The 15,273-nt window shown below is 41.9% G+C and overlaps 1 protein-coding gene across 1 annotated transcript; it reads right to left on the bottom strand.

Annotated features, from left to right (window-relative positions):
* Nucleotides 1–628: 628 nt before the first annotated feature.
* txnrd3 (thioredoxin reductase 3) lies at nucleotides 629–12,994 on the bottom strand. Its single transcript, XM_080000641.1, has 16 exons — nucleotides 12,306–12,994; nucleotides 10,840–10,900; nucleotides 10,413–10,522; nucleotides 8,907–9,014; nucleotides 8,727–8,799; nucleotides 8,500–8,619; nucleotides 8,064–8,206; nucleotides 7,661–7,776; nucleotides 6,985–7,210; nucleotides 6,597–6,689; nucleotides 5,954–6,030; nucleotides 4,207–4,363; nucleotides 3,960–4,067; nucleotides 2,400–2,495; nucleotides 2,124–2,258; nucleotides 629–1,679 (listed from the first exon to the last, which is right to left on the bottom strand). The coding sequence occupies exons 1-16, from the start codon at nucleotides 12,540–12,542 to the stop codon at nucleotides 1,617–1,619; spliced, it is 1,923 nt and encodes a 640-aa protein (XP_079856767.1). The 5' UTR covers nucleotides 12,543–12,994; the 3' UTR covers nucleotides 629–1,616.
* Nucleotides 12,995–15,273: the final 2,279 nt, after the last annotated feature.

A 15,273-nucleotide genomic window follows, 5' to 3' on the forward strand; every position in this document is an offset into this window, starting at 1 on the left:
CACAGTTAAGGGACGTTTGAGTGTGGCCCTGTTATATGCAAACAAGACTATTGAGGGACGTCTTTACCATTCTTATCATTTTAATCTGAAGGAGCTATTAGAAGGATGCTTTTACGATTAGGTTATTACATCTACTACTAATCTAGAACAACTAGAAGTGTACTTTTTTTTTTAAATTACCATTTACTTGTAACTACTTACTCAAATTACTTTCAAATGTAAGTGAACCAGGGCATTTCTTCCTGAGAATAAAACAAAATCAAAATAACTTATTCCCAACCTGGGGTGCCAGATTTCTAACAGGATTCGTGGCATAAGCTTTCCCCAACAGTCAAATATTGGTCCAAAATCCATGACTATATGTTAGAATGTGTTTATGGCCTAAAAGCTTTGCTCTCAACCATGAAAATAGAAACCGCTCAGACAAAAGCTAATAAATACATGATAAAATAAATGCAGTCTTTTAACTAGATCTAGTTCAGTCTGAGACCTGAGTGAGTCTGGTTTGATTCAGGGTTCTAGGGACAAAGGTTGTGAGCCCCAGCAGTTTCATCTTCCGTTGTAAAACACAGGACTCAATCATTGACATTTCATTACATTGTGTCATTACAATGTACAAAGTCTCACATTTTGAACAGGCATGTCCTAGTAGTTTATTAAGCCTTCAAAGATAATTCATCTACAAACAGTGGTGGGATATAAGTATATACATCCAACCAATGTCATTAAATGACAGAAGTTAGTTGAATACTGTCTTAGAATATTCTATACATCTTAGTTGTTTTTGACATATACAGAATTCAGAGATAAAGAGGAAGAAAAAAACGAAACAAAAAAAAAAAAACATGACAAGCATTCATGTAATCCGGCTCGAAAGGAGCCGGAGGAGGATGTTAGACGACAAAAGTCCAAGACATTTCATGGGCGTTGTCATCCATCCATGTTCTGCAACGGCACTACAGTTTGAAAGATTCAAATGTGGGTGTTGGTTTACACAGGCTGAAGCTCTGTGCAAATTGATCTATCTGGTTTACACCAGAATAGTCATGGGGCGGGGGTAAAACTGAAGCAGCAATATCAAAATGTAATCAGTAAACATTGAAGGAAGAGTCACCCAATATGAAACGATTTTCTCTTTTTCCATAGAGGTGTGTGAAAACATTCAAATGTAGACAGAAGAGATGAGATTACATATTCCAGAGTGTAATGCCAAAGTCATATCTGTGTATGGGAAGTGGATTCAGTTGGGGGCGATTGGACGAAGGGGTTATGGTCCCTCCAGAAGTGTCTACAGGAGGACATCAATCCTGACCCACCTCAGTGTTGGGGTTACGGGGCAGGATTTCACAAACAGCACACACACACTCTTTGGGGGACAGTGTGTGTTGTGCTCCTCTCGAGACGACACACCGAAGGGAGCCAAGGAAGGGAGCAGAGTAACCCCGCTGTTCAGCAGGCTGCCCGACACTGGCCTTATCTCTCGCCGCACACTGGTTCCGAGCCGTCGCAGTCGCTTCCTTTGGAGAGGCTCGCGGCTGGCTCCAGAACCGAGATGGAGGTGAGTGGTGGAGAGGGCTAGGAGGAGGGGCAGCCCGCTAAACGAGCAGGGTTTAACCTCAGCATCCAGCCTGGGTGATGTCTCCACCAGAGCTCTTGGTCACATCCAGGGTGGTGAAGACCTGCAGACACAGACGAGGGAGCTCCATTTAAAAAATAAAATAAAATAAAAATGCAAACCTTTTGCACAGTTAACCCATGGCTCTATTATTTCACGAGGATATCTGTGTTATTATTCTAAATAGGCACCCAAGAAATGTCGTGAAAGCGGAAATTTGTTTACCACGTTTAACAGACATTTTCTGCTCAGTTACGACTGTAGGTTAATGCCACTTTCACATTAATGTTCTTTTTGCAATGTCAATAGCAAAGCAGCTATATACATAAACAATATTTACAATAAAATTAAAAGTTGCAACACAAATGAGAAGATCACTGCCTTTGCCAATCTCGCAGCTTTAAATGACAAATAATTTCAGACAATAACTAATACAATCATGGAGCTCTACAAGGCTGCAGTGTTATCGTAGCACCGTGGGGGGTCTGCCGTCAGTGCTGCGTCTTACCTCTGCGCAGGTGGGGTGGATGCCGATGGTGTTGTCCAGCTGCTCTTTGGTGACACCGCACTTGATGGCGGCGCCGAAGCCCTGCGTCACCTCCCCGGCATTTGGCCCCAGGTAGTGGAAGCCGATCACTCGATCCTATGCAAAGACGGCGTATTACCAAAACTCCCAATGGTACCAACCAGGTCTACTGCAAACTTAACCATTCTCTAAAATAGATCTGTCACACCCATCACCCAGACAAAAAGGCAGGTAATGACAGAGGTAGGTTCAACCTACATTGTCCAGCTTATTGCAGATGAGCTTGGAGTAGCATCTGTTGTTGTCCCTGTTGGGCACAGTGAACTCCAGGGGCCAGAAAAGGCTGTGGTACACCTACAAAAGGGGAAATGCACGTACATTAGAACAACCTTTTTCCCTTTCTTTTTTTTTCCCTCTTTAAAACCACCAATAAAGATTCAGTACAGTGTATTGATCAAATTGATATATTTTACAAACAATATACTTAAATTTAGACCGAAATACATTTCTTTTTCAATGGTTAAGCACGCCACCTGTACTGTGTTCTCAAGTTTTAACAGGTTAAGACCTACACATCAGCCTGATGAAGCCTCTGATGAAATCAAAGTGATTATTTTTGTTTTCCGTAAGAGCAGGGACTCTGGTATTACAAAATGAAATTCAAGGACTTTCAAGTACGTTTTAAGCACTATTTTTTCCATTTACAAGGATTTCATCTCACTGTCTCATATATATATATATATATATATATATATATATATATATATATATATATATAAAATTAATCTCATTGTCATCTACTATTATAAGGAGATAGTAGTATAAATACAAAAAACAGCATTTTGTTGGCTAAAATGCTACCACTCCTCCCATCCAAATTATTTTTATACGACTATATCTTTAAATATTTATTAAATAACTGTACAATAAAGTATTTGGGCAGTGTAATTTTAAACAAATAGCCAGTACAAGGGTAATGATTACAGCGAGGAAAACCTCTTTCCCTGTCCATATGGACACCTGACTGTTGTTTTAAGACAGACTTAAAAAATGGTGAGCCATTCCTTTAACAGACTGTTGTTGCTGCTCCTGCAGTAATGAGCCAATCACACGTTGCATTAAATAGAAAAACGCTTGCAGTGATTGGCTGGCTTGTAGCTGCTGTGGTAGTGGGCCAATTACATGTCACATTAAATCTAAGAGTGCTTGCTGTGATTGGCTGCAAGCAAAACCATACAAATAGTATTTTTTTCTAGATCTGGGTACAAAAATAATCAAATGCAGGTATTGTTTGACTGAAGAAGTTTCGATACTACTTGGTATTGGGTTATTTCTGACGTAATACATTCAAGGTATTGAGTACCAATACGGAGCCCAAATTATAAGTGTTATTATAAATTAAATGTATATTTCCCTGGCATAATCTGTCATAAAAGGCATTCTGGAATATTTTTATTTTATTTCATTATGATTTGAATAAGAAAGGGAGCTTCAAGGACTTTAAGCACTTCAGTACAAAGGGGGCTATTTTCAAGGCACTCCAGTACTTACATTTCTGAGGACATAATTCAAGCGCCTCAAGGACCTGGTAAGAACCCTGGTTAGAGACATCCGACATGCTTCTATTTGTCACTGTAGTTAAGTTGGTATCGACAGCAGGACGCAGATCCTGAGTCACGTCAGTCATTCGAAAAGTGCAAGTCATTCTGAGTGCTTTTCGAGACACAGCCACTCAGAGGCTCGTTTTACTATTTGGTGTAGGGTGAACCTGATATCTGATGCTAATCAACGATTCACATGTGCCTGTGTGTGACTTGCCTCAAGGTTTTCCTGCCCATACAGCTCTAAGGCCCTCTCCTCTGACAGCCCGCAGGAACCGTACTCCAGGGGGGTGAAAACTGTGGTGGGGACGTTTACGTAGTCGCACTGCAAGGAAAAAGGAGGGAGGTAGTTAGCTACGTCAGCACTCGACTTGAACCTAAAAAATAAACAAAATGTCTCTAGCATTTAGCACTAGAATTTAACACTGTGGTACAATACTACTTCCTGATTTTAGTGTGTTCACCTTGACCGCCGAGCCCCCGTAAAGGCGTCGTGCCAGAAGCTTGCCGGCCTGGATGGCTACGGGTGTGAGCTCCCACTTGCCCTCCAGGATGTCGCCAATGGCGTAAATGTGTGGCACATTGGACTGCTCCTCATCGTTCACTGGGATTTTTCCATTCCTGGACAGAGTAGAAAAGATAAACTATTAAACATTTCAAATCATATCTGGGGAAGGAAGGAAACACACACACACACACACACACACACACACACACACACACACACACACACACACACACACACACACACACACACACACACACACACACACACACACTTTCAGGGCCCTCTGGCACAGAGACGGGGTCGTGAACAACCCCGTCTCTGTTTATTGTAGAGAGTTGGCCAGTTGGAATTAGACAGGAGCAGATAGAACATGTCATGACAGGGCTCCTCTCCTGAGTGTTTGGTGATGGGTTTACCTGTTGCTCGTTAGACCAAGCAACAGGTATGCAGCCACTCTGATCCCAATCACCTAGATCCAGATCAGATGTGGCTGCCCAACCCAGACCATCCCCACACCACACCTACCAACCAGGGAGGTGAACAAACAACAGTAGAAAAAAAAAAAAAAACATCATTAACGGGGGTGGGGTTGCATTCTGGGATTAAAGTTTTTGAAAAATGTTTTCTCTGCATTTATGTTCTAAGCTTTTGGAAAATGCCTTCCAGGGTGGAGATTTTTCAAAACTTTTGTTTTCCATGCATTCGTGTTAACAAAGTTAAATGGAGCTTTTTGAAAATGCAGATGTCAGGAGCTCAACTTGCACAAGCATCAGGAATCTATGAGTGATGGCCGATGACCATTGCTTAATTTGCTGTGTTCATTAAAAGCTTAAGTCTCTTACCTTCGGAATTATGTTAGTCCAGACACTATTTGACTACCGTGGCGCTCAAGAAGAAGCTCACTACGGATGCTCCTCATGTTCTTCTGTGGTGTATGAGATCAAGTTTTATGACATTATCGTCCCCTACTGGCCTGGCGGGCTTATGTGAGAGTTTTAAAATCATTTTTGTGCTCTCGTGTGGACATTCATTTTTTTTTTTTTTTTTAAACCAATGGGCTTTCAGAAATATCCATATATGTGTGGACGAGTCCTTATTTAGCACCCATCAGGCTGTCCTGAGAATTATTGGGTCCAAGGTTACATTAAACACAAGAACCTTTAAGAATGATTGTACCTATGTGCCTGCATCTTAAAAACTGCATTACATAATGAGGCCAACTAATAAACAGCCCATGAACCCAGCCGCCCCTCTGGCTGAAAGTATGAAAAAAAAACTATGGTCATGGGACTGGAGCATATGACTAAGTGCCGTCTTAAAACTGCCTTCATGCTGCCTTAATCCACAGTGGCCCTCGCAGCCTTGACAGGTTAGCTATTCACAGTGGCTCATCACATAGTGGGGAAAAGATACAAATAAAACAACTTAATGAAAATAGAATACATTATGAAGAGCAACACAACCTTCGGTACTTGCAAAGCCAACACTGCTACACTTAAACTGAACACAAACTGAACACACACACGCCCCCAGCCGAGAGCCATGGGGCGGCAAAAATGCTGAATCACTGTGACTGTGGAAAGTCTTAAAGAGACACACACCTCTCCTGATGTGACACTGACATGTGGAAATGACAAAAGGATTAAAGCATGGAAAAAAGGCACAGTCAGTGTGAGAGAGGAGAAGGGGGATAGAGAACTTACTTGGGGTTGACATTGACCCCTGCGATGTCAAGGCCGAGTTTGTCTGTGCACGCGTTTCGGCCCACTGCGATTAAAACCTGAATGACAAGAAAGTGGCTTCTTCAGTTTTGGCAAAAGCACTAATGGAAAAAAGTCACACTGGTCGGAATGCCACTGACAGTTTATTTCACAAGACACTAAGGTATTCTTAGCTTAAAGCAACACAGCGAGGAATGGAATATATGCAACGTGAATATTTCAACACAAACATGAAGCACTTGTAGATTTGTTATCTTAATGTGTTGAAGCTTGTGTAAGCTCTGTAAAGGTGCACTTGAAGCAATATTTGAATATACTTGAAAGCTGCTTTCAACTTTTTATTTAATTTAAAAGAGTACCTCAATAAAGGAGGCAGCATAATTGTACAAGTCACGTTGTGAGCTTTGTATTTTTATAATGATTATTTTTTTAGATGGCTATCATAAGAAAATTAACAACTTAGTTGTTTGAGAAAAAAATAAATATGGGATCAGAATTTGTAGATACTTAAGGCTGCGGTATCCCTACAGAAATGAAAAAGTGGACAATCTGTAACTGAAAGTGGCTGAACCTGGATCAACATGAAAGTAGCAAGAGGGCGTAATGGCTGCCGGTCCTTACGTACAGTGTTGTACTCTCCCTCAATGACCTCGTCGCTTTCTGTGGACTTGGCTGTCACCTTCAGCCTGCCAGGAGTGCCCGCTTCCAGCTCCTCCACCTGACACAGGCAGATGAGTGCACCACCTCAATGTTAAACTCATGTCCAGTGGAGAAGATCAACACTACAATGACATCCAATTACAGCTCAGGGTTTGGCTATACACTCAACAGCCACATGGTGAAACTGGATAGCATCAGGTCCATTTTGAAAACATTTCAAGTCGGTAGTAAGCGGCAGTCTATACTACTTGGGTGCATTATTGAGGTGTGAGTCACATGAACATATGAATCAAAATCGCCTTTGACCTAATGCATTTAATAAAGGACAAAAAAAGCCACTGAGAATACCACACCTTTACAGGGATGAACTTGCGGAGGAACTTGACTCCGTGCTCCTCCATGTGCTCGCCGGCTCGGTTGGCCATGTCCTGGTCGAAGCCTCGCAGCAGGATGGAGCGAACCATGATGGTGATATCCAGGCCCAGACCCGCCAGGAAGCCACCGCACTCCAGAGCCACGTAGGACGCCCCAATCACCAGGGTCTTACCAGGGCAGTACGGCAAGGAGAACAGGTCATCACTGGGGGGGGGGGGGGGGGGGGGGGCAAACATACACAAAGATTCAGAGGAGTCAGAACACCAACATGTGTGTCTACATTTTAGTAGAATCTTCTTGCTGTGCATTAAAATCAAGTTATTAAATTACAATCGTTGTAATGTGTCAATTTCACAAGGTGCCAACTTAAACATTGGCAGAGAATAAAAAAAATTAAAAACATACAAATTGCAGTCATTAACTAAACTACTTTGTCATGAAGGATGCCAAGCTGGTGTGCAGCAATCTGACCTGCCATTTAGGAGATTGCACACCTATTAACCAGAAGCCATAAAAAATAAAAAATAAATAAAACTTTTTTTTAAAAATAATAATAAATAAAAATAAAAGTCCCGAGGAGAATAAACACAGCGGAATCATCAAAAGATGTTGCTTTGGCGGCAGCAGTGAGCCACTTTGGTGTGCTGCTCTGACCTGGTGATGCAGTACTCCTTGTCTCCCGGGATCCCCAGGTAGCGCGGCCTTTCACCAGTGGCCAGGACAAACTTGGCCGCAGTGTGAACGGTCTCCTTCCCACGCTTGTTTGTTGCCTAATATCAAAACAATATAATAAAAAAAATAAATACAATTTAAAAAAAGACTGGTGACAAATTGATAGTGTGATAGAAAAAAACTGCATAACTGGAAGGATGTTGGGAAATCCCTGAAATGGCAACTGTGAGAGCGGTGATGCTAGCAAAACCGCCATTCCATTCCTGTCTCATCAGGTGAAACACACCAACAGCAAAATTGATTTGCTAGCGGTTGCAAGAGGTGTGACAGGACGCGGTACACTGATTTTTGGCTTTCTGTGACTCACACCCACTGAACCACCCACCTTGATTTTGTGTGGTTCGATGAACTCTGCGTAGGCGTTGACATAGTTGACGTTCTTGTCTCTCAGCGCCACCCTGTAGCCCCAGTTCAACGAGCCGATGTAGTCGTTGATTGCCGTCTTCATTGTCTCCCAGTTGTGTTTCACTGGTCATGAGAAGAACAATCTGTCAGAACTGTCAGGCCTTTCCTCAACACCAGGGTATTAGTGAGGCTTTCAAAATGTGAGCCATTTTGTCGCGTTCCATGAAGCTATGAACAGTTAGAAATGATGGGAGCCAACGTTTTAATAAAGGCCTGGGTTGAAAAGTAGCAAACCTATCTTTTAAGAACTGATCTGATATACTCCGTAAGGACGGTCTCGGATTTACCACGCCATGATGTCCCGATTTCCCCCCGCCGTGACCTCCTGGGCCTGTGGCTGACCTCTGACCCCTCACCTTTCTCGTCAATCTCCCAGCCAAACTTGCGGGCATCCTGCATGGCTGTGCCCAGCAGGGCTGTCTGGTGCATCAGCTTCTTGGGGATGCAGCCCACGTTCACACAAGTACCGCCCAGACCTGACCAACCACAGAGAAGAAAATTAACAGATGAAGGGGTCCAGATCATCCAAAGAGATTCACTCCGACAGGTGCGGCAGTGTTGCAGAGGAGCATAAACTGCTTACCCCATGTGGTCCCCTTTGGAGTGGGCACAACGAAGTCCAGTACCATCACCTTATTACCAAGCATGGCTGCTTCCTGTTGCAAATAGAAGCAATTTCAAAATCAATGTAGAGTAAATGTTTTCATTTTCAATGTAAGGAACACATTGGAAAAAAAATGCTTTTCTGTCACGAGTCCCTCACCTTTGAGCAGGCCAGGCCTCCAGAGCCTCCTCCGATGACAATGAGGTCGTACTCATATGTCTCGTTGTCGCCGCTCAGTAGCTGCTGGAGAATGCCATCTTTGTGGGCCTGCCAACGGAAACATGGAGATTTTTACGGTCTTTGGAAACAAAGTGGTTTTAAATCTGCTATTTAAAATCACTATTTATAGAACTAGTTTTCAGAACCCAAACAAAGTTTTTAGTTTTATTTGTTCAAATTAGTGAGTGGAGGTAATCCATTACTGCGGAATGAATCCCAATCAAATGTATTTCATAGAAGGAGATCCAGACCAATGGAAACAGACTATTTGAGTTGGGAAGCTATATCTGCCTTTTGTCTGAAATAAGAACTTTATGGTGTTAAATTATATATAAAGGATCTGATCAAATTTTACAAAGATATTACGCTTCTGATGTATTTATGAATTGCCTTTTAAGAATAGTAACTGTATTCTGGAAGGGGTACAACTCATTAATACTTTCTGCTGCCCTGGAATAACATATCTATCTATCTCTCTTGTCCATAGTTTACACAATCACAAGCATTATTTGCCACAGCCACTTTTGTTTGAGGGGCTGTGAACACTTACGATATTTTCCGCCTTGACCAGAATAATATTTTTATTTTTATTTTTTTTACAATGCAACTTAAAAAACATTTATTACTGAGACCCCCCCCACATCAGACCACCAACCCAACAATAAAGGGGGACAAAATCCCACAGCATACAGAGAAAACACTGAATTTAGATATGAGCAATTTTTATGATAATAGATGTCGGTCTGCCTACCAAAAGGCCACTTGAACCAAATAGGTCCCTTCAAACCCTTTTGTAGCATCTGAACAAGCATCTTGATTGTGTTGAGCAATCAGTTTGAGATTCGCAACATTTACTGCAATATCTGATGAAAGGCCTGTCGTGATAATTACTTTATTGATGTATCGTACGATATACAGACACAACCTTAATAATGGCCCGCTATATTTACATGCGTCATTGTTTACATAAGAATGTCAGCAACATTTCAGCCAACGTGATGCCAGAATAAAAAGTAAGGTTTTCCCTACCATTATAAGACTTGAGCGCAACACCTAAGCATTTTTTCACAGCACCAGAGAGCGACGCCACTACTCCAAGTATCAACGTGACAAAACCTTAACAGTACCTTGTATCCACGAATAAATAATGTATCATTTCTCTATATATATTTTTAAAACCATTTTAAAAATGAATGTAACAAAGCCGAATAAACAGAAAAAATAAACATAAACACTATGCCGAGACATATTTTGCCGTCATTTTTGGTCGCGCTGCTTGTCTTCTCGTCTGCTCTGTGTTGGGAGTTTCACTGTGGGTGGGGCTCAGACAGACAGACCAGCCTGATAATCTATTTTATTTATTGTTTTGATTGTGTGGTTTTATTTTATTTACGTTTTATTTATTTAGGATAAATAAATATTATATTTTACATTTATGTTGCCTACCTGCATAGTTTTGTCACAGCCACCAATGTGTGTCTTGTTGATGAAAACATTGGGAACTGTTTTCTGCCCAGTCATCTCCAGCAGCAGCTCCTGGTAGTTGGATCCATCCTCTGCACAAAAATATCAGCATTGTCATGAGATAAGCATGTGTCGTCAGTTAGGCTTAAAGCAATGAAAAATAAGTGTCAGATAATAAGGGACATAAAAAACAATTGCCCTTCAAACCTGCAGTCAATTCAAAACACAAGAAGCTTATGCAGTAGGAAGACAAGACATGTAGCAATATTTGATGGAAATTACCTAACAGGAAAGATGGGAGTATTCTACTGCAACACATTCCATCATCAGAATTGCGCAAATAATATCAGAGCAGTAAATAAAACACTTTGTATGGAGTACCTTTATATCAAAAAAATACTTATCGTACCAATTAGATCCAACTCCACAACGTTGCACGTGATGTTAAGCTCTTTAAACAGATCTTTCACCTTAAAAAAAAAAAAGGAATACAGTAGTTAGTACTTTTATTTCTCAACAGCTGTGACCAGTATTTTAATGTAATTCAAACCCTAAATGTTTGTGATCACCTTATCAGTGGTCTAGCTTAATATCTTGACATGTACAGTGTGACAGATCCGAATCTGTTTATTCGGCCAAGTACATTTTCTTATACAGTACAAGGAGTTTGTGTTTCAAGATTCAAGATTTTTTGTCACATACATATACATACTTTCATACATATATGCAGTGAAATGTAATGCAACGCACCCGGTGATAGCACACAATATGTCCTAGGAAAAAAAGAAATAAAAGTAAAGAATTCCTTTCTAATAGACCGACTAACTGACTCCTAAAACGTAATACAGTAAGTTGAATACTTATAGAATAAGATAAAAATATATAGAATAAAATACAATAAAAATAAAATGAAATAAAATGGAATAGATAGAGGGAATATGCCTTTGTATATACAGATATGTGCAATTGTTGTAGATATAAAAAGCATTCAAAACGCTACAGTGTAAAAAGCAAAACACACAATTCTAAAAAAGAGCATCACTTTTTGCACATTTAGTTTTTTCGCAACAACCCGACAGAAACTGGAGATTATGTAAATGACGAACAAAGATGTATTATAATGTTTGGATGATTAGAACGATGTTGTCACTAAATCATTAAAATGTCTGAAGTATAAGTTACAATGTTATAATGTCAATTACAATGTTATTACAACATTAGTACTTGCACAAGTTGGTGGGTGTTGGTGTCTTGCGCTTTGTGCTTGTTTGCGCCGGTCATAAGTGTATTCTTTCCATTCCTCACGCACCAGCCACGACGCTCGTCGCTCAGCAAATAGCCGGAGCCCGGCGGGGTCTCCTTCGCGGGAGACGGGGCTTCCACTGCGACATTGTTCTAGTGACGCGAGTCGCGAACGATTCGGTCAAATGGACTCTGGCAGAAGAGTCAAATTACAGGGGACTACATTTAAATCGAAGGTAAAAAAAATAAAAATAAAAATAAGAGACGACAAGGCATTCGTCGTAATTCATATTCGTTGTGATTTGCGCCTTCTTATTCCACCGAATAAATTCGTTTTGTCAGAATGAAGTGATTCGCGTCTCCAGTAAAGCCCAGCGACGCTTCTGACTCGTCGTTCACCGGAAGTCCTCCCTCGCTCACCGGGCAAGCGACTGCCTTCAATGAACCGAGCGCTGGACAAACCGAGCGAGTCTCTTTACCGGGCGACTCGTCGATGAGCGAATCGGCCCAAACGAGGCGAACACTTCGACATACATTGTTCACCGCACCACAGTTGAACGAGAGAGTAACCTCGTTTTAGGCAACGTATCTTTACCACGAAAACCAGAAGCGTTATCACAATGCTGGGCTCACCTTCACACAGAACGGACAGTAGCTTTTGCTGAAGACCACAACCTGGTTGGAATCGATGAGCTGCTGTATTCGACATTTGAGCTCACTCCTGCCGGTGTCGTTCTCGATGGGAGGCATTGCTTCCGTCGGGCTTGCCCTCCTGGCCGAGCTTGACCAGAGAGAAGGACTGCAGAGCACCCCCCCCTGGGTTAACCGCGACGAGTTCAACTGTAGCAACCGGCGGGGGGACAATATCATTTAATGCTCGGTTCTGACACAAAGCACGGAGACGCGCCGACCCGCCACCCCCTGCTGCTGGCGAAGACTGGCCCAATCCGCCAACCCCGCGAAACGTCTTACCGTACACCTTGAGCGCGCCGCTCTGGGAGCGCTCGTTATGGTGCCCGCGGCGCCCCGGTTTTACCGTTTCGGTCCCCTGTGACGAGAGAAGCACCGCCTATTTCTCTTATCTGGTGTATGAAATCGAGCGCCTCCACACAAAAACTCCCAAGGGGCGTTTTTTGGGGCAGGGCGCTACGGGATTGCGGAAATGTTTTCCTGAAACGTTGCAAGTTGAATCATAGCGTTTACGCGCCGACGTGCGGGCATTCGAGCACACGACGTTGAATAGGGAGGCTTACGTTTGGGATCGCAGGGGACCTACGGGGCACTAGTAACAGACAGCTAATTCTGACGCTAGGATCGCAGCGCGGTGGCGAGAAGGGAGGTCAGGGCCCTTCGGCGAGGTTTCAAAGTGATAGTGATGGTAGAGCTCCCCAGTGGCAGTAAGTCCAAGGCTCGATCAAGCCTCGGTCCTTGACAATGTCCCGTCTGTGCCATTCTTTGCTCCTCGTTTTCAAGTGCCTTTCAAAACAGCGGCTCAAATGATTAGTGCCGTGGCGCCCTCTGCTTGTCAAAGTGCGATTTGTCGTGTCGCCTTCATGTGACGTGGAGTATGTCGTCTTTAGGGCGTCCACGGTAACCCCACTTTCCCCACATTTAGCTGCTATTTTTTTAATGGTGCAGCCTTTACGTGCTACTTAACCCCCATCCTTACGTTAAGCGTAAATGTGTGAAAAGTACACAATAATTGTTATATTAGAATTTGATGGCAAAATGGTAAATATGAATATTGCTCATATCGAACTGAATATTAAATGGAGGTGAATGCTTAAGTAAACATTTGGTGACATGTTAATGTGGAGCTCATCGCACTATATATTCCACCAAATCAGTATTTGACAAATTATAAAAATATATGTTATCGCACATTTGCTGCGGTCAGGCAAGCGCCTCCACAGTCACACAGCGAGGACAGAGACAGACGGAGTTTCTTCCCGCAAGCCATAAGAACTGTCAACGCTGACCTCACCAGGGGCCCTCACCGAGTCACACACATAGGCTCCACTACCTTACTGTACTGTATGTAGCATACTGTACTGTATGTAGCATACTGTACTGCATACTGTACTGTATTGCTGTTCTGTTCTGGGTTACTGTATTGCTGTGTTGTACTGTTGTATACTGTACTGTATAACTCAACACACACTACGTCACTTTATTCACATGCCACTCTACTGCACATCTCTGTATATACAAATAGCCGGTCCCATACATACTGTAACTCTATTCCCTTCTATTTTGTACCCCCACTTTGTATTATCTTTTTGAGTCTCATTTTTATTGCATTTTATTGATGTTATTCCATTCACTAACTGCATTACGTTTGAAGAATCAGTTCGTTTCAGTGAGTTAGCTCGGTAGGAATTAGGTAAGCTATTATGTTCGGTTTTGTAACTATTGTGCATAATCTCCGGGTGCGTTGCAAAGACATTTCACCGCATATATGTATGAACGTATGTATATGTATGTGACAAATCAACCTCTTAAATCCTGAATTTTTAAAATTCATCATTTCAATCTCTTTGGCAAAAAAAAACAACAACCCCAAACCCCCCAAAACAATCATACAAGTTGTAGCCAAGTCAAACCCTATTATTAACACTGTGAAATGGGGAAATTGTTGAATTAAAAGTGTATTGAACATCAGATCCAGTGTGATGTTCAAACTTGTTTGACTGGCTTATGTTTATGTGCGTTATCAGCCTCACTATTCCTATACTAATACATTACCTGACCCCTAAAACAACACAATATACATTGATATTTGTTTAATTGCAACTAAATTATCACAGAGACAGTAACTCATGTTTGTATAGTGGTTTATTGTGGAAAAATTGATCACCGCCCTCATCTCACCGTCTGATGAGGAACTTCCGAGGGAACTGGAACGCAACGTTAATGCAGATTGAAGGGGAGGGACTGGAGGCTCCACAAAAACACAGCTGACTTGAGAGCTGCCAGACTTGCATAAAACTGGAATAAAAATACATGAAAAATAAATACATTCAAAAGGGATAAATAACGACACGCTGCTGCTGCTCCTCAGTCGCATCGCTTTAACGCATATTGTTGTTGAGGGTGACTCAACCGACACATCAAAACATAAATCAGAAAGAGAAAAAAAAATATTGAACCCCAGAATAAAATAAACTGCTTATATCATTTGCTGGCTGCCCTCAGACATTTATGTAGCCATTTTTTTGAGGGACGTAAGCGAGCAAATTAATTCAGCCACTCAACTGGGAGTGGAAGAGTCGGACTGTGAAATATGTGATTTTTGGCCCCACCACCGCGCTACTGCCAGGAGTCGCTGTTTAGTCGAGCGCCAAACACGATTGCAAAACAACCACCACTCCATCCGTCACGCCTCTACGTCAGATTTCTGTACGCAGTGACGCATCAGCTGGGCCATGAACCAAGTGCCACGTCATTCTATTGTTTTTCGTCGAATGGGCCTGTTCTGTTTGCATATTATGTGTTTTGCTTCAAATAAAAACAATAAATGATGTTAAAAAAATGAAAAAAAAAAAAAAGATTGTAAAAGACTAACATATACCAATTAATGGATAAGAAGGGTTGCGAAACA

Source organism: Zeus faber, assembly GCF_960531495.2.
Source record: "Zeus faber genome assembly, chromosome: 5".
In the NCBI taxonomy this organism is placed as follows: Eukaryota; Metazoa; Chordata; class Actinopteri; order Zeiformes; family Zeidae; genus Zeus; species Zeus faber.

Excerpts from the sequence above, each read along its gene's own strand:
- txnrd3 (XM_080000641.1), bottom strand. The coding sequence starts at position 12,542 with ATGATATTGTCCCCCCGCCGGTTGCTACAGTTGAACTCGTCGCGGTTA. Across the intron at positions 6,031-6,596 it reads TTGAGGGAGAGTACAACACT|GTTTTAATCGCAGTGGGCCG; the intron begins GTACGTAAGGAC and ends CTTGTCATTCAG. Across the intron at positions 4,068-4,206 it reads ACGGGGGCTCGGCGGTCAAG|TGCGACTACGTAAACGTCCC; the intron begins GTGAACACACTA and ends TTTTCCTTGCAG.